Source organism: Podarcis muralis, chromosome 4 (genome assembly GCF_964188315.1).
Source record: "Podarcis muralis chromosome 4, rPodMur119.hap1.1, whole genome shotgun sequence".
Classification (NCBI taxonomy): Eukaryota; Metazoa; Chordata; class Lepidosauria; order Squamata; family Lacertidae; genus Podarcis; species Podarcis muralis.
Genome location: NC_135658.1, coordinates 17,546,628 through 17,565,541, shown reverse-complemented (window position 1 = coordinate 17,565,541; position 18,914 = coordinate 17,546,628). Strand labels below are relative to the sequence as shown.

At 45.8% G+C, this 18,914-nt stretch overlaps 1 protein-coding gene across 4 annotated transcripts in view; it reads left to right on the top strand.

Moving 5' to 3' along the window:
* The window catches only part of SLC36A4 (solute carrier family 36 member 4), a 104,555-nt gene extending 88,498 nt beyond the window's left edge, over window positions 1–16,057 (top strand). For 3 of the 4 annotated variants that reach the window (XM_028726051.2, XM_028726050.2, XM_028726049.2), the window contains one exon: window positions 11,940–16,057. In XM_028726051.2, the coding sequence (XP_028581884.2) occupies window positions 11,940–12,262 (323 nt within the window). In that variant the 3' untranslated portion in view covers window positions 12,263–16,057. The remainder of the gene's footprint in view (window positions 1–11,939) is intronic. The other variant, XR_003706304.2, reaches the window with a different exon arrangement.
* Window positions 16,058–18,914: the final 2,857 nt, after the last annotated feature.

The window sequence follows — 18,914 nt, the reverse complement described above, 5'->3', positions numbered from 1 at the left end:
TGGAACTGGCACAGACCCTTAAGAACAAATACATACCAGTTGGCCTGTTTGTTTTCACACAGGTGTAAGGAAGCTGTGTTTTAATCCGCCATAAGTCACGGCGTGCTGGTTTTCCGACAGAATGCCCCAAGAGGCAGCATGCTGGCGTAGTAGTTGTGTTCCCCACATTTTAATGGACTCCTCAGAGTGACAGCGAAGAGAGTTGAAGGTTAATTGAGTATTAATGAGTTGGGGGGGGGGCGTTTCTTGCCAGAGGCTCCCAGAGAAGTCCTTCATGTTTCGGAACTCTTTTAAAAAAAATCCTCCTTATCTTATTAAATACACATTACTCCTAAGGTGGCAATTAGAGAAAATAAATTATCCACAACTATCAACATCACTTTTCTGGCTACTCTTATAATAATCTTCTGCTAGTGAGAGAACTGGGTAGAAGGCTTTTTTAAAAAAAATTAATCTCCTGTTCTCCTGTTATTGGCTTCTTTTTAATTACCCCTAATAGGAAGAGATGTAAAATTTTTGGTTATGAAATGATAATGTAAGAAGCCTAAGGGATAAATGATGGTAATTATAACTCCTGCTGGAGGTGTTTTTTCACCGTCACTCTGCCCCCACACGAACAGTACTTATGGAATAAATGTATAGTACTGAATATTTAAAAGTTGAGCAGATTGAATTAATTTACTCCCTTTGAAGGACATCTAACAAAGATGCTGTAATCTTGAAAGAGAATATAGATTATGTGGGTGGCTTCTCCTCCTCCTCCTCCTTTTTTCATTTTGGGCTTGGATGCTGCAAGTTGTCCTGAAGACAAGTTATGAAACTCAGCTTCCTTGGTGGGGGAGCCTCTGGCCCGCAGCTGTCAACGTTTTCCTTTTTTTAAGGGAAATTCCCTTATTCCGAATAGGATTCCTCGCAAGGAAAGGGAAAAGTTGACAGCTATGCGCTGGCCCTGCAGGCCTCATAATGCTCAACTAGCTTCCCAAGAACTTGGCCTATGAGGCCATTTTGACCAAGCCACACGCACCTGCTCTATACCTGACACCTTGCTCAGACCCCACCTGGAATACTGTGTCCAGTTCTGGGCACCACAATTTAAGAAGGATGTTGACAAGCTGGAACGTGTGCAGAGGAGGGCAGCCAAGTTGATCACGGGTCGGGAAACCAAGCCTGATGAGGAACAGTTGAGGGAGTTGGGTATGTTTGGCCTGGATAAGAGGAGAGGAAAATCTCATAGCCATCTTCAAATACAGTGGTACCTCGGGTTAAGAACCTAATTCGTTCCGGAGGTCCGTTCTTAACCTGAAACTGTTCTTAACCTGAGGTACCACTTTAGCTAATGGGGCTTCCTGCTGCCGCCGCGCGATTTCTGTTCTCATCCTGAAGCAAAGTTCTTAACCCGAGGTACTGTTTCTGGGTTAGCGGAGTCTGTAACCTGAAGCGTCTGTAACCCGAGGTACCACTGTATCTAAAAAGCCGTGCCAGGATGGATCAAGTTTGTTTTCTCCTGTTGTGAAACTCGGTGCAAAAATGGACCATTGTCATGTCAAGTGATGGACCACATGCCAGATTTGCCCACAGAGATGGGGGAGATAAGGAATTGTCCCCTCGGCTGGATCCAGTTCTCTGCCGCTGACATATTTTCAGTGTTGGGGCTCAGCCTGAAGTAAAGGGAGTACATTTGAAGAATGGGAAGAATGCCTTTCCTTTGCAATGTAAACAGATGCACCTGTGCAGAACTCGCATCCTCTTCTGTTCTGTCTAAATGGAATCTTTTTCTTCAGAGGAGTAGATATTGTAGTGTAGGCAGAGCTGTTGACTGCATGCCCTGCTTGGTTGTTGAGAAACCAAATGCTGGACTAGATGCTTGAGCACTGATGTTGTTTAGTCGTGTCCGACTCTTCATGACCCCCTGGACCAGAGCACGCCAGGCACTCCTGTCTTCCACTGCCTCCCGCAGTTTGGTCAGACTCATGCTGGTAGCTTCGAGAACACTGTCCAACCATCTCGTCCTCTGTCGTCCCCTTCTCCTTGTGCCCTCCATCTTTCCCAACATCAGGGTTTTTTCCAGGGAGTCTTCTCTTCTCATGAGGTGGCCAAAGTATTGGAGCCTCAGCTTCAGGATCTGTCCTTCCAGTGAGCACTCAGGGCTGATTTCCTTCAGAATGGATAGGTTTGATCTTCTTGCAGTCCATGGGACTCTCAAGAGTCTCCTCCAGCACCATAATTCAAAAGCATCAATGCTTCGGCGATCAGTATTCTTTATGGTCCAGCTCTCACTTCCACTGATACCATCCAGCAAAGTAGTTCTGTACTTAACTCTATAGTTCTGTGCAAGATAGTTCGGTGTGCAAGGTAAGGGACTTCTGATTTGTCCTTTCTTGAGAGTTTGGTCCTATCAGGAGATAAACACCCTTTGTTATTAGTCATTTTGCACATTTTGGGGTAACAAAAATCAGGCTAATGAAACTTTTTGAAATCTGCTCCCATTTTATTTAGCTAAGGTTGTATTTGATTTTCATTTTGGCCACAGTTGGCTTGATTATTTATTCCAGCCTTGGTTCTAGTTTCAATGTGCAGTGGTAATGTTTTGTAATGTATTGTGGTAATTTGCTTTAAGCAACAGATAATAAATACTGTATTTTTTGCTCTATAAGACGCACCAGACCATAAGACGCACCTAGTTTTTGGAAGAGGAAAACAAGAAAGAAAAAAAATTATGAATCCCATAAGCCAGGACAGCTAGCGGGATCGCTAGCGGGATCGCAGTGCAGCGATCCCGCTGGCTGTCCTGGTTTATGGGATAGCCACGTGCAGCCTCTCCCGGGCAAGGGGAGCCTTCATCCCCTGCCCGGGAGAGGCTGCGTGCGGCTAAGGCTCCCCCAAGAGCCGCACTCCCTTTAAAGAGCTCACGGAGTGTGTGTGCGGCTCATGGCGGCTTTTCCCTGAGGAGGGAGAAGGGCTGCCCTTGGAGAAAAGCCCCGAAGAGCCCCCGCACACACGCTCCACGCGGCTCTTTAAAGGGAGCGCTGAGCAGAGCCTCCTGCCTGCATTCGCTCCATAAGATGCACACACATTTCCCCTTACTTTTTAGGAGGGGAAAAGTGCATCTTATAGAGCGAAAAATACGGTACCTCTTTGGGTATCACTTGGCAGAAAGCAAGCAAGTCCAGAGCTATGACTTGTGAGAAGAGACACGAGGGGCAGCCTCCTCTAAGCACATGCCATGTTGCCATACCCCTGAACTCCAGAATAAGTGAGTGCGCCAATGAAACCGAATGAAGAGGTGCAGCAGGACGACCCTATCAGTGGGATAGCTCTGTTGGTTAGAACATGGTGCTGATAATGCCAAGATTGCAGGTTTGATCCCCATAAGGGACAGCTACATATTCCTGTATTGTGGGGATACAGGAATACTTCTATGTCCATGGAAGTGCAGGTTAATTCTGCATTCAAGGCTTTCTGAAAGAACAGCTAGTTATATGAATGCTGCTCTTAAAAGAAAATTCAAATTTAAAAAGCCTGCCATCTGGAAGCTCAGTGTCAGGATCTCCCGGGAGTAGAACCAGTAACCATCTGATTCATAGACTAGTACCTAACATGGTGAGCTACCGGGGCTACACAATGAATGGTTTCCTAGGGGCTTAAGTGTCCCTAGTTTCTGGAATGTCTCTGCCTGCCCAGGCCAGCCATTGGCTCCCCTTGACCCGGAAGAACAATAGAAGCTTCCAGGTCAGGTTGGAACTTCGCCAAGGCAACAACAGACTTCCCTGTGCCTTCCCTTGGTGCCCAATTACATCCCAGCCATTACATGCAAATTTGGCCCCAGGAAAAGCTGTTCTGTGACCGGTATTTATTAAGCGGGCATCTATTTTTGATTTTGACATCCAATGCCCTTTTAAAATGTGTTGGGGAGGAGGGGATTATCAGGTTGTTCTTGTTTTTATTTTTAATATGTATTTTGTCTTTTTATATTGTGATTTTATGTTGCGAACCACCCTGAGACCCATGGGTATAGGGAGGTATACACATTTAATAAATAATAACAATATTTTTTGTGTATTCCATTGCTGTATGTGGGACTAGGCTCATCCCTTGGCTATAGGGAAGCCTCTTCAGGATTTTAAGAGTTCATGTATTGTGTTCACAATTCATTGGTGGGTTTAGGAAGAGAGCATGCCTACTGACACCTGGATCCCAAGCCTGCAGGGCTTTAAGGTAGGCATAAGACTTTGAACCAGGCCTGGAAGCAGACTGGGAACCACTGAAAACTGCCGCAAAAGAAAAAAGGAATCATATGCCTCCTGCTGTGTTTCTACATTAATTGCCGTATTTTTCGCTCTATAAGATGCACCAGACCATAAGACGCACCTAGTTTTTGGAAGAGAAAAACATTATCATCGCTTGATGATAATGATGTGAAAAGGTCTTCTTTTGGGGAACAAAACCCAGAAAAGACAGTTGCCAGTATTGTGTAGTGGTTAAGCGCGGTAGTCTTGTAATCTGATGGACCGGGTTCGCTTCCCCGCTCCTCCACATGCAGCTACTTCGTGACCTTGGGCCAGTCACACTTCTCTGAAGTCTCTCAGCCCCACTCACCTCACAGAGTGTTTGTTGTGGGGGAGGAAGGGAAAGGAGAATGTTAGCCGCTTTGAGACTCCTTCGGGTAGTGATAAAGCGGGATATCAAATCCAAACTACTCCTCCTCTTCTTCTTTTTATTTGTTTTTAACTTGAATATAAAAACAGGGCTTGCCTCATGGAGCTAGTCTCTCAGAACTCCACTCCTCAAATTATTCATCACAAGTCCCAGAGAGAACAGAAGCAAATTAGTTTTGCACACCCACCAAACTGACTAGCCCACCTGCTCACACATTCCTATGTTTCTTGGCGGTGACAAATTGACAACCTGAAAGTGAGGAGGCAGGGCACCAGCCTTACAGTGGATGCTAGTTTCCCTGGCTATATGACACCTGGATGTGATTATTTCTTGCTGAGCAGGCAAGCAGCTATTTCCAAGCCTGAATGAGTTGTTTCTCACCCAGATTGTCTGTATGAACACAGTACATGAATGGTGCCCCATCCCCTGTTTCAATTTGAGCCATGACTATGAAGACAAGAAACTCTGAAGATTCTGAACAGTACATGAATTAAGACTGTACGGTCAAGCTGCGGGGATAACTCTCTAGGTATGCAGGTGCCCGTCAGACCATCTGTTCCCCTCTGTGCCAGATTGCTCACTTTTTTAAAAAAATGCAGCCCCACCCCCATGCGGTGTAATAGTGTTGGATCAGAACCCTGGAAGAACAGGGTTCAAATCTCCCCTCATCTCCATTCAGCCATGAAGCTAAGCTCACTGGGTGACCCTAAGCCAGTCACCAACTTTCAGCCTGACCCCTCTTGAGTTTGCTGTGAGGATGATATGGAGATGGGGAGAGCAATGTACACCACCTTGACCTTGTTGCAGGAAAAATGAGAGTTAAATTTTATTATAAATAACGAACTAACCAGTTTAAGATGTGTGTACTCTGTGTAAAGTAAAGGTAAAGGGACCCCTGACCATTAGGTCCAGTTGTGGCCAACTCTGGGGTTGCGGCGCTCATCCTCGCTTTATTGGCCGAGGGAGCCGGCGTACAGCTTCCGGGTCATGTGGCCAGCGTGACTAAGCCACTTCTGGCGAACCAGAGCAGTGCATGGAAACGCCGCTTACCTTCCCACCAGAGTGGTACCTATTTATCTACTTGCACTTTGACTCGAACTGCTAGGTTGGCAGGAGCAGGGACTGAGCAACGGGAGCTCACCCCGTTGCGGGGATTCGAACCGCAACCCTTCTGATCGGCAAGTCCTAGGCTCTGTGGATTAACCATAGCACCACCCACGGCCCCTCTCCTTGTGTATTGTCAGTTAAAAACAAAATGAAAACCCAACACAAAATCCCCACACTATCCCTAAATTCTATATTGATTCAGTGCGTTCTCAGAAAAATCTTTGTTTAAGTTGCTACTGCTCCATGTTGCAGCTGTGTTTCTTTATCAAACCACCAGATTGTGAACTTGTTAAAACCCGAATTGCAGAGTTTCTTCATGCTTCGTTCATTTGCTATCATGCTTTATGAGCAAGTGGAACTGCAGGCCACAGATTGTCTCTGCCTTCGGCTGCTTAAATAACATCTGGGCATTTCAAGAAGTGAGGGGGACTCCTCTTCACTAAAGGGATCTCTGCAAGTGAAGGCACAAAAGCACAGAACAGGGGTGTTCAGAAGATGGGAGCGATTAGCAAACCTAGCCACATTCTTACTGCATCCTTCAGGCTAACAAGTCCCTGGTTCATTTTTAAAGCCTTGCTTTCTTTCAAGCGGGGATGCTGAAGTGTTTGTAAACCAAGCAGTACCTAGTGGCATTTCTCCTCCAAAGTGTGGTGTTTATTTCATTTATATCCAGTGTGTTATGTTGGAGAACCAAATTGGTAGCTCAGGTTTGGATGTGAAAAACTGATAAGGCTCCAATATTTTGGCCACCTTATGAGAAGAGAAGACTCCCTGGAAAAGAACCTGATGTAGGAAAAATTGAGGGCACAAGGAGAAGCGGACGACAGAGGACGAGATGGCTGGACAGTGTTCTCGAAGCTACCAGCATGAGTTTGACCAAACTGCGGGAGGCAGTGGAAGGCAGGAGTGCCTGGCGTGCTCTGGTCCATGGGGGTCACAAAGAGTCGGACACGACTAAACAAAATGTTGGAGAGCCAAATTGGTAGCTCAGGTTTGGATGTGAAAAACTGATGCCCAAATCCCTGCTCAGCTATGAAGCACGCTGGATGAGCTTGGCCATGTGACTCTTTCTCAACTTAGCCTTTCCACTGGCTCATCACAAAGGTTGCATTGTCACTTGGGCATCTGTTGAGAGAGAAGGGAGATGATGAGAGAGAAGTTGATACAGAAATTCTGAACCTTCCTAGATTCTCAAAGTGCTTTGAACCTTCCTAGATTCTCAAAGTGCCATGGCATGCCAGAGGAGGTGATCAGACCAATACACAAATAATAGGACCGCCATACCCCGATATGGGTCATGGGACCTAGTGAGGGCTTAACCATGGTGCCGTGCAGGTGTAATGCTGAACCCTGGTTGAAACCATCGAGGAAAGTGAGGGAGGAATGTGCAGATAAAATGGAAGGAGCTGAGGATGGGAGTCATGGTCTACTCTGCCCCATGCCCAACCCCCAATCTCTTAACCATGGTTAAGAGATGAGGTCTTAACATTTGCCATGGGTCAAAGCAGGAGTCTTTAAAGAATGGGAGCTTACTCAAAATGCGTATGCTGGTTTGGTCTTGGGATATGATGGAAGAAAGGGGGCGGTGAGCTCTCGGACGTGTCTTTCGTGTTTGCTGGAGTCGTTGCATTAATTCTGGCCTTCATTTTGTCAATACTAGTGAGGCAAAGAAACTGCGCTCTGCATTGGAGCAGCATCTGAGGTTGGCAGGAGGCAGGGGTGGGTGAGAAGATTCAACATAATTTTGTCCTGTCCTTCAGCTCTCTTCACAGATGCTCTGTGCCCTAGCCCTATTCACACAGATGACATCTTTAACAGAATTTTACTGTCACAGAGGCCCTTTAAAATGGCGTGGCCAGCAAGAGAGCCTTCATGCAAATCTTATTAAGGGTGTGATATGGCTGCCCTCCTAACACGATCGTCTTACTGCTTCTATTCTTTGCCTGATCTTTCCTGTGCGACTGTCCTGAATCGTGTGTCAGCCATAACTCTTGCCAGCTCTTGGCAGCAGAGAAGTCTGGTCTCAAGGTGGCACCAGGCCAGATCCAAAGGTGGCTCTCGTCGCCCAAGTTTCACACACTCACCTTCACCCAGCAGTGGGGGACAACGGACTGAAACTGCACCGCCTCAGGCAGCAGTTACAGGCCTGACTGAGGAGAGCAGCGATATTGTCTCTGACCAAGCAGAGAAGGCTGGGAAATGCTACTGCTGAGGAGTGGAGGGGCAGTTAATGGGGGCGGGAAGGCTTGATTTCAGTCTTCCCCAGTGTGGTACCCTCCCAACATTGTTGGACTCCAGCTCCCATCGTCCTTGACTGTTGACCATTCTGACTGGGGCTTCTGGGAGTTGTAGTCCAACGCCTGGAGAGATCTAGGGTGGGTAAAGTTGTTCTGTCTCCCCTCCCCCCATATCTTCCTGTCTCACACTAGACCCAGGTAGAGAGGGGCTGTGGGAGATCCACTGGGCTTGGCCCAGGCCCCAATTGAGGTCAGGGCATGAGAGAGACGAGAGAAATAGGTTTCTCACAGCTGCTGCCAGCACTCTGAAAAGGCAGCCAGTTCGGGAAGTCAAGCTCTTAGTCCAGAGGGTCTGAGGGCAGTTAATGGTGCACCTCTTTCCAGCTGGGCAGAGACCATAGAAGAAAATATCTATGGCAGATGGGAGGGCTCCCTGTTGCAGATTTCTGGTCCTGTCGCTCTCAAGCATGGCGTCTCCGAATTGTGAAACAGGAACGTGCCATTTCCATTTAGCGATGTAACGGCAGAGGAGAGTCATCTCTGGCCTCATTCTGCTGTCCTACTGGGATTAGCAGGTCCCTACTCTAATTAATTATATTAAACTTGTTTATATAATTACTTCTGCAGTTAATTAAGTCCTTCCTTTTTAAAAGTGGCTTGTAATAGTGGTGGTGCAGCACTTGCTTGATGGCTGCTCCTGTTTTTCCCACAGAAGTGAAGCCTTACTGCCCCTGTGTTTCCAAACCCCCTGTGTTTTCAAGTGTGACTTGAGTCTGAGGTCAGGGAGAGAGAGATGTCTGAGGGAAAGCTATCTAGAGTAGCGTTTCCCAACCTTGAGTCCCCATATACTGTTGGACTACAACTCCCATCATCTCCGACCACTGGTCCTGCTAGCTAGGGATGATGGGAGTTGTAGTCCAACAACAGCTGGGGACCCAGAGTTGAGAAACACAGATCTAGAACATAGAATTGCCAGGTCTAGAACCTGAGACATCTCCTTAAGAAGAGCTTAGAAGTACAAAGGCCGCCAGATTTTCCCCATCATTGCTGCCTTTGCTCCTGATAAAGCTAAGGTACCTGTGAGATTGAGCAGGTCCTGAGCAGGGAGGCCACATTTATTCAGATGAACCCAGGAAATTATTTGGCAACAGCCTTCTGATTCTGATGGTGTATTTAGGAAAACTGCAGTGCATTCTCTTGAGACATTTTTAGAGGGGATTCTAGCGCTGTTAGTCTGTTGTGGTGAAAAGGACAACGCCTTAGTTTGTAAAAATTGTTCGGTGCTCTCAGATTTAATTGAATTTATTGCAACAGTTATAATTGTTAAGTTGCCCTGGAGGGGCTATTGGGCTCGGAAGATGCTGTGTATAACGGTTTCACTAATAAATTCATAAATTCCTAGCACTTGCCCTCTGTTCGACTGGCGTCCATTCTTTCCCTCCCCAAATATATGTATCGAGTCTCAAGGCTTCTGCATAGTAATATCGGCTGCAGATGGTGTTAGTTTCTGTTTGCCACTGTGCAGTGTTTTGGAGTCACAAGACTCTGTTTACATTCCAGAGACTTTCCAGGCTGTTGGAAGTCTCACGGGAGACGGGAGACGGATGTGACGTACTGGTTTCCTGTTCCTTTGTTCCTTAGTTTCAGTTGCTCTCTGCTCTCACAGAGAGAAGATGCATTTCTTTCTGTTTGTGTAGCTTAGTAATAAAACTTAGCATGCAGCTCATACCTTCTCGTCTCTTCCCTGTGCTGGAAAACTCTGCTGAATGGGGGATGTGCTTGGAGCCTTATCAGAGGCTCAGGTCATTAATCACGTCGGAGGGCGATTCTGGAAGATGAACTTTATCAGCTCGGTCAAACGGAGATTCCGACAGATGAGTCATTATGCAGCACTTGCACCCATTGCTGCAGATTACAAACCAGCTGCACTGATTCTGCTGCACAAAAATTGGTTTGCTTTGGAAGTTACAGTGCACTGAAAGGTGCAAACCGGTGTATCTGAAGGTCTGTAACAGGGAAGATCTGGATTCAATTCAACCCCCACCCCTCATTTAAGCTTGCTAGGTGACCTTGCTCCAGTAGCTGCTATCCCCACAGGGTTGTCGTGAGAAATGAGTTGCTGGAGAGATCCCTGCACATTACCCCTAAACTCCGTGGAGGGAGAACAGAATTAAAAATGTGCTAGCAAAGTGCACTTTGTGATGAATTTTCTCATTTTATAGAACAACCTGGATTTCACACCCAATTAAAAGAGGCTGAGATTACTTTATAACTGATGTTCACCTGCTGGGGCAATTTGTATAATTTTCATGCTATACAGACATCTGAATTATGAGAGTACAAAAAATGCTGATGCTGATAATCTTTCTTCCCCTCCCAGCAGAGAAGGGTAAGAGATTTGGGAACGGTTTATCAAATATTGCTTGTCAAATTTGTTACCCAGAGGTGGGGATGATATAGCTAGGATTTTAAATGTTGTGCAGCTGGGATACATGGTGTGCCCTGGATTTGCTATTGTTGGTGGGATTCTGTCTTGGTTTTGCATCTCTACACTCTGCACATCAAACATCTGGGATAAAGTGGGATTTATCTAAAATTTAAGTACATAATATATTGGCGTGTTTACCACATTCCTGTGGGGCATAATTTGTAGACTTAAATACGGCTTCAGGCTTAACACACTTGGACTGGTGTTTCTTTTGAATTGAAGAAACAGAATTCCACCCCTCCATCGAACCACCCAAAGGCCATTTAGTCTGTCTGTATGTCTCTTCCACAAAGCAGAGAGAAATAAACATTTCTGTGATCTCTCACCTCCATAGTGGAGGCACTTACAATATGCCGATAATGCCCAGATCTGTTTCCCCACAACATCTGAGGAGACTTTTCCTTCTAACATCAAGTCTTTCACATTTCTGTGGAATGGTCCTATTTGACCTGTATCCTTCTGTGGAAAGAAGCTGTCTGCTGGCCATCCGGTGGTAGGGATGACGAAGTAATTAAATTTAGTTGGCATTTTAATGCAAGTTGACCTAATTCATACTGCTGGAAACAATGCGAGGAGAACCAAAACTTTAGGTGTCCTTCAGAATTCGTGGTTCTCCAAATTTTGCGGTGTAGTTCCGCAGCCCAAGAATATGCACAAAAATACATGCATTGATGTAACCAAGATATAATGTGCATTTTGCTAGAGAAGATTTAGTAGAAAAGATGCATGCAGCAGGCAAAATCCGTTGCAGAAGTGTTAGGGGAAATGTTGGCGAATTCTCGTGAGGATTTTTATTTTTATTTTGCAAACTGATGTGGAAATATGGTCAATGGAACCCTACAATGAGAAAACAAGAAACAGAAAGAAAGCAAAATTGACAGGTTCATCCATCCTAAGGCTATTGGCAGTGAATTAGCTCTGCTTTCTCAGACCCCCCAGAAACCTTCAGCTCTGAGAGCTTCAACTTGTTCACTTCTGTTTCATGTAGATACCTTATTTTATTTTATTAAAAAAATATTAACAATTTCAACATAATAACATATCAAAACATCTCATATTCATCATTTCCCCCCCATTTCCCATCAAACCCTCCCCCCTCAGCTCCTCTCTCTGATTTCTCAACTCATATTGTTCTCTGCACACTGTAAAATTGTATAACTCCTTATATTATCTATCTACTACATTAACAATCAATAGTTTTGTGTATGTTTATTCAAAACCTGCCAAGGAGTCCAATTCATGTTGTTGTCTTTTTAAGTAATATGTGAAAAGTTCCCATTCTTCTTTAAAGTCACAGTTGTCCTTATCTCTCAGCTTGTATGTCAATTTAGCCATTTCTGCGTAGTTCATCAATTTCTCTTTCGTCGGGATTTCCTCATTCTTCCATCCTTGCGCCAGATACCTTAAAGTTGAAAATAACATGCCTCTCTCTCCCATTCCTCTCTTCTTAGGCATTCTGGCTGTTTCAGTCCCTCGCCTGGACATCGTCATCTCTCTCGTCGGAGCCATCAGCAGCAGCACACTAGCCTTGATCCTGCCACCGCTGGTCGAAATCCTCACGTTTTACAAGGAGAAGCAAAGTCTGTGGATGCTTTTGAAAGACGTCTGCATTGCCTCCATGGGCGTGATTGGCTTCGTAACCGGAACGTACGTGGCCATGAAAGAGATAGTTTATCCAGCTTCTTTCTTTTCTCTCAACACTACAGAGTCGTCTCCGGGCTCTTTCAATGTTTCGCACTTGGCCGGAACGCCGGTTAACCTTGGAAAAGTATGAACTTTTCAGAGCTCCTTGTTCTGGACTTCTTTGAGAACCAAAAATTCTGAATGGGAAGGTTTAGAGATGGGAGCCTGTCAAGTGCATTTCTGAGAACCTAAAGCCACTCCTGTTCCAACATTCAAGTTGTTCGGGCCCAAGGTCTTTGCATTCCTTCCTTTCCCATATGACCTCGTGAAGAGTACTGTTTCAAAGCATTATGGCTTTCCACATATTTATTTGCAAATGGGACCAGAGAGCAAAACACTATTCTGACACCATGTTTGGCCGATACAAACCAACGACTTTCCTGTTCATGTCTTGTTTGGCCACAATCTGCCTGTCTAAGATCTCCTCCGTCGCAAGCCCCACAGCAGTTGACAGAATACAGATGTGCTTTTAAAATGTGAATTGTGTTAGGTTGGTTATGGGGCTTAGCCACAGGCACCACTCAGTAGATTCTGCTCCACCAGGGACCAGGTTTTGAGCTAGCTCCTTTCCTGCAGTTTCCTCCCCCTTGCGGGTCACTGCCCATGAAATGAAGTGCAACTAAATGAACAGGTTCCGTAACACGGGGTAAAGAGAGACCAAATGTGTCAAAATTGTGTCTTCGATTGCAGCGATGAGGATATTAAAACCTGTTTACGCAAAACAACAAAAACAACCTCTGCCGCGATGAGATTTTGCACGTGCAATGTCTGCTTAGTTATTTTTAGTGGAGCAGAACCACGATTATGAGTACCCATGCAAGCTTGTTTTAAATGGTTTTCTCTCTCTCTCTCCGTTGTAACTTGATTTTGACTCTACAAACTTGCAAGCTCCTGTATATTTTTCTATTTTATTCCTAACACTATGGAGCAATTCCTCTATTTTGTACTTGAGCGGTGTACATTGCGAAGGAGATGTTTCTCCAGTATTTCTACTTTAAGCAAAAAACAACAGTAACGTAACATGCTGCATGGAGTTCACGAGGTTTCCACCCACTTCTGCTGTGAGGAAACAAATTTCAATTGTATGTAAATGCCTTGGGCATAATTGGAAGGAGTCTAGAGTTATGAACCGTGTTCAAACTACTTGGACTTCAGATGTCAAAGGGCTCTTAACTTGGGGCTGCACTCGTTCTTCCTAAGATCTCTCCTTTCTTGTAATCTTGTTAAAGAGTGCAGCCAGTATGGTGTTCTTCTCCATGCTTTTGGAAGCTCCTTTTGTGTAAGCTCCCATGGAAATGAGAGTGTGCAGATCCCTTTTAATTTCAGTGAAGCTTGCCCAGGAGGACACAGGCTAGATTTTTGCCCTGTTCAAATGACGTTGGGGGGTGTGTGTGTTCTGTAATACAGGCCCCTTTAACTTCTCTTCATCAGCAGCTGAGATAGAACCCCTTACTTCATAAAAAGCCAGATCACACCTAAATCCAGCTAGGGGTCTTATCCTGGCCCCCAGGATCTGTGCCACCTTCTCCCACCTGAATGTAGGCCTGATTCATGCGATCCTTTCCCCTCCTAAAACTGGGAGAGAGTGTGAATTCTGTGTGTATGAATTGAGTGCTAACACTATATGCCACAGAGTGGGGCTTCTGGAGTCATTCTGCTTCAACTCCTGTCCAGGATCTCTGCCTCTCTCTCTCTCTCTCTCTCTCTCTCTCTCTCTCTCTCTCTCTCTTTCTGTGTGTGTGTGTGTGTGTGTGTGTGTGTTGAATTGCATTTAAAACTGTAGTCGTGTCCTGCACTTTTTTAATGAAAAAAGCCTATGCAACAGTTAACAGCAGCACTAATGTTGTTCTTTCCATGGATACCACTACACCAGAGTTTCCCAAACTTGGGTCTCTAGCTGTTTTTTTGACTACAACTCCCTTCATCCCTAGCTAGCAGGGACCAGTGGTCAGGGATGATGGGAACTGTAGTCTGAAAACAGCTGGAGACCCAATTTTGAGAAACCCTGCACTGCATGGTAAAAACATAAAGCATCAACGCTTTCGACTCTTCTTCCCTGTCTCTTCCCCCGGGGGCTGTTTGCAAAAGATACCTGGAGGCTACACGTCACCACGCATGATGGTTCAAAAACCCTGCTTTGCAAAGCAACCGTTGGTGAAAATGCATGTTGCCACTAGATCTGTGTGCTTCTTTAATCCTAGATCTGCAGTCCCGGAAAAAAGCCTACGGAGCTGGCAGAATGCCCGCCATGAGCAAAAGCATCACTTTGCTCCCCAGATGCTCTGCATCTAGGGCTGCTGCTGGCAGCTAAGCTGCATATGGGGAGAGATCCATGCTCCCCCCTGCTTTGATCCTGAAATCTGACCCTTTCTCTTTTCCACCCCGAACACAGCAGATTAATGTTCAGAACCTCAGGTTGGCTGCCATTTCCTTCACTTCAGCCCTCGACTTGACTACTCTGCATCTGTTCACATGGTGCATTCTTGATATTGTCGGACTATAACTCCCATCAGGCCCGGCCTGAGTGGCCAACGGGCAGGGGAGATGTGGGGTGGGATGTAACATCTGAAGCGCACCCTGTTGGCTACCCCTGCTGTGCAGAGACTTTAAAACAGATCGAGAACTCTAGCGAAGTTTAATTTCTCTCTCTCCCCCCTGGCCTCGTGGTTCTGGCAATCCTCTGTGTGCCTTCAGGGGATATAAAGCTTCCAGATCCACTTGGCTTATCTGTTCCCTGCCCCATAAATCCCACTTGGAGACGACTGCACAAAGCCTGCTCCAAACGCACTGAAAGAACTGAGCCCTTAATGCTTGGCTGGCAGTAGTCTTTGGCCCACACAACCCGGATGGCGAGGCTGAGAGGCCGTGCCGTCCAAAGTCATGTTTGGTAAGTCCACAAGTGCCTTTTGTAAACAGGGCTGGGGGCGGAATTCTCAAGCTCTGAGTATCCCCAGCACCTGCCGCTGTAAAATAGACTCCCTCTTCCAAAATCCAGGGCATCGGGAGCGTTTAGTCCCAGTCTCTTGCAAGGATTCCATGCCGACAACCTTGGCAAAAGCGTGTGGCAGACTCTCCGCTCTATCAGCAAAGCTTAAATGTTTTCTCATCTGGTTGTTCCCCTCACTTGGCCAGCTGGTCAGGCTTGCTTTCCTGGGCACCACCTGAGTGTGAAGGACTCCTTAATTTCCGCCTAGCGTATTTGAACATGCGGCTTAACTGGAAACCGCGCGGCGCCTGGGAGTTCGTTCTGTATGTGTGAATATTCAAAGCGTTCGCACTGTGTATTTTTCAGTGTATTTTCCTACTGTGTAGGACCTGGCTACTTCTGGTTTTTGCTGATTCACAGCAGATTTTGCACAGGTGTATTGCCTCTTGTGTCGATGGCACTACTCTTGTATTCTAGCGTTGTGTCTTGGGCTTCAGCTGGTCTAAAGACATTGAAACCAGAGCAGCTGGCATGTAGAAAATAAAAGTTCCGGGGAATACTTGCCAAAGATCTTTAAATGTAGCAAAAATCTTCTTTTTAAAATAAGATAGTGACGTAGTAATTTTTTGAAAAAAGATGTTGCAAACGAGTTGAGATGCTTAGATGAAGGCAGATGGCACTAATGAATGACTGTAGAACTTGACTCTGACATGTATTTAAAGATGGGAACAGAAATAATCATCCGCAAGTAAGATAAATGATGTGTGGGTTTTTTTTATGTTCGCAAAGCATTGAATACAATTGAATTATGTTTATATGCCGTGTGGGAATTTATATTTAAGTGGGCTATATTCTGAGCAGTTTTAATGTAGCTTATTCACAGATGCTGGGCCAGAGGGCTGTGAGTTTATGTGTTCGGTAGCCCTACTTTGCCTGTATCAAATAAAAATGGAAACACAATTATCTGCTTTCCTTTCCTTTCATGATGGACCTTCAGGGTGCAATGGGGAAGGGATGCATTCTCTGGCCTCCACCGCCAGTCAAGGGACAAAGGTCTACTGGGAGAGGGAGTCTGGCTGATGGCAGAGGCTTGGGTTGATGGTCGTAGGCTCAATCTCCACCATCTCCCAACTACAGGACTGGGGAAACCCTTTTCTGAAATCTTGGGAGAACTGTTGGCCATCAAGAGTGGACATCATTTTGATGTAGAACGGCCAGTGGTCTGACTCACTGTGTGAAGTTAGCTTCCTGTGCGGTTGCACCCCTGTCCCCCCAGGAAGACTATTGTGGTAAGGCAACATCCATTGGCCGAAGAAGAGAAGCAGCCACCGGGAGTTTGCTTCCCTCTTCCCTGCCTGAAAGAACACTCAGCTCCAGACCCAAAGGGTGACATGTTCTGGGTTCCTCTGTCATCCAGAGGACTAAGGACTATTTGTGAGTGAATGAGAGAGAGAGATTACCTGTTGGTTGTAAGCTGCCTTTGGAGTCATTTGATTGGAAGACAGTATAGGCCTTCAAAGTAAGCAACAAGTATATTTTAGGGTAGCCTTTCAGCTGTAGGACTGGCCCGTCATTTGACGACCAATATCTTGAGGCAAAAAAAGTTGCCATTTGCAGGCACCTTAGAACCATAGAACTGTAGAGTTGGGTCATCTTGTCCAAACCCCTGCAATGCAGGAATCTCAACTAAAGCATCCATGACAGATGGACACCCAGCCTCTGCTTAAAAGCCTCTCACCTTCCGACTTTGCAACTAAACCAAGTTTTACTGCCTGTGCAGACTTCCGGTTCTGGTCGCGGACGGAGAGGGAGCGCGGAAAAACACGCTAGAGGTTTTTTCCGAGTAGCTCAGAGAAAAGGGGGTGTCGCAAGGGCACTGCGCCCCTCAAAAAGTGAAAGCCAGGGGGGGAACCCCTGGGGGAAGGTTTCCCAGCAGCGCTGGAACGGTGTTTCATCTCCGCGGGTCCTCCCGCCTTTTGCGGAGAGGAGAGACAGGGCGGAGCCGCAGGCGCATAACAAGGGAGAGCGCCGTCTCTGAGCTACGATGCCTCAAGCTCCCACCGAGAAAGGCGACGAACCACTACAGATGTAAGAACGGAATCCCCATCGTGAACGGGTCCAAACAGCACCAAAGAGAAGACACTTAGATGGGTGAGTCCGGGTAGTAGTTGTTTTTATGTATGGTCACCACCCGACGGAGAGCAGAAAGGACGCAGGTTTGGAACTCGCGGCTAGTTAAAAATGCGGAATAACTCATAACGGCCGTGCTGTGTAGGCTCAGAAGGAGGAGGGCTTTCTTTTGCTTTTGGCTAAATAAATTGAGTTAAAAGAACTCTCACTTTTGGAAAGCCAAACGAGCCAAAAGAACTTTCAATTACAGAAAGACTTAAGACGGTTTGCCTGAGTTGGAGGTACTTTCGTCAGGAATCTAAGGTAGACCCACGAATGGATTTTACATTTGGATTTTTACCGTGGAACATTGCCTAAGGTTTTGGCGACTCTCTATCGGCAATCTATTAAACTCACGTAGCAGTAAAGAACACAGGAAAAACTTTAAGAGGACAGGAGGAGCATAGAGGGGGCAGAGAAAAAAGCCACCACGGCTGCTCCTGAAGACACTTACTGCTGAGAGTTTGTATTGATCCCACACTACGGCTTTTGTTCTATTAAGGACATTGGAGACATTTATTAAGGTCATTGGAGACATTTATTAAGGACATTGGAGACACTTATTGAGAACATTTGAAACATTTGGGACTTTATGAACATATGTAAGAATGCTATGTGAACGGTGAGAAAGATGTTAAAGACAAACAGTCATCGGCACTAGACCGATTAATAACTCCGATTTATTACCGATCAAGACCGATTACTGTTTAAGGCTTTTCTTCCTCCCTTGTGGTCTCCCCCCCTCCCCCTCCCACTCCCGGCCTCCCTCCCTTCCCCTCCCCTTCCCACCCCCAACTAACTTAGTAATAGTTTTGGATCTCTTATAATCACAGCTACATCTGTCTAGCTGCCCTCCTGTTTCCTCTATCTGCTCTTTTTACTTGACGTGTAATATTCATATACCCAACCCATATGGTTCCCCTCCTTCCCCTGTTTTCCTGCTGAATAACCTCCATTTGGTATTTATGTGATATGTTGTCCTGCTAAGCTTCAAACGGTAAGCAGGAAAAGGGGCAACACATCACGATAAGGACTCTCTTGCTGGATTGAAAGAGGTGGAAGAGGCCACATCAGAATCTGAACTCTTCATCTAGGACAACTATTTTAATTATTTGAGCGTACAGATTAGAACCCGTTTGTCTTTCCCTTTTGGTCACCTGGGAATGCGTTAGAACCTTACCCCTACCCCAGTCTTTCTTCAATCGTTATTTAAACGTTAATCAGAGCTTAACTCTAGGGGGTGGAAACTACAACACTCGGGACAAAAGGGCGAGGAGTGCCCGGCATAGAAGTGGTTTGCTGTAGTTTCTGACTGCTCCCTAGTGGTAATTAAGCAGATTATTTGGGAAAAGCTGAACAGAGTGGGGGGGGGGAAGGAGATTGTGAGCCCTTAAAGGGAGAGATTAGCCTCGAAGAACATAACGAATAACTAGGATTAAAATGCAGGGGAAGAATGGGAAAAGGGGAGGGGGGACCCCAGGTGAGAGGAAAGTTTCCAGACAAGAAGAAATCAAAGATTTGGATTTTCTGTGGCTTAAAATCAAAGAGGAGCTTAAACAGAACGAAAATCATATAGAAAATAAATTGGAGGAAATGCAAGAAAGAATAGATAAAAGAATAGAGGGAGCCATAGGAGAGCTTGGGAAGA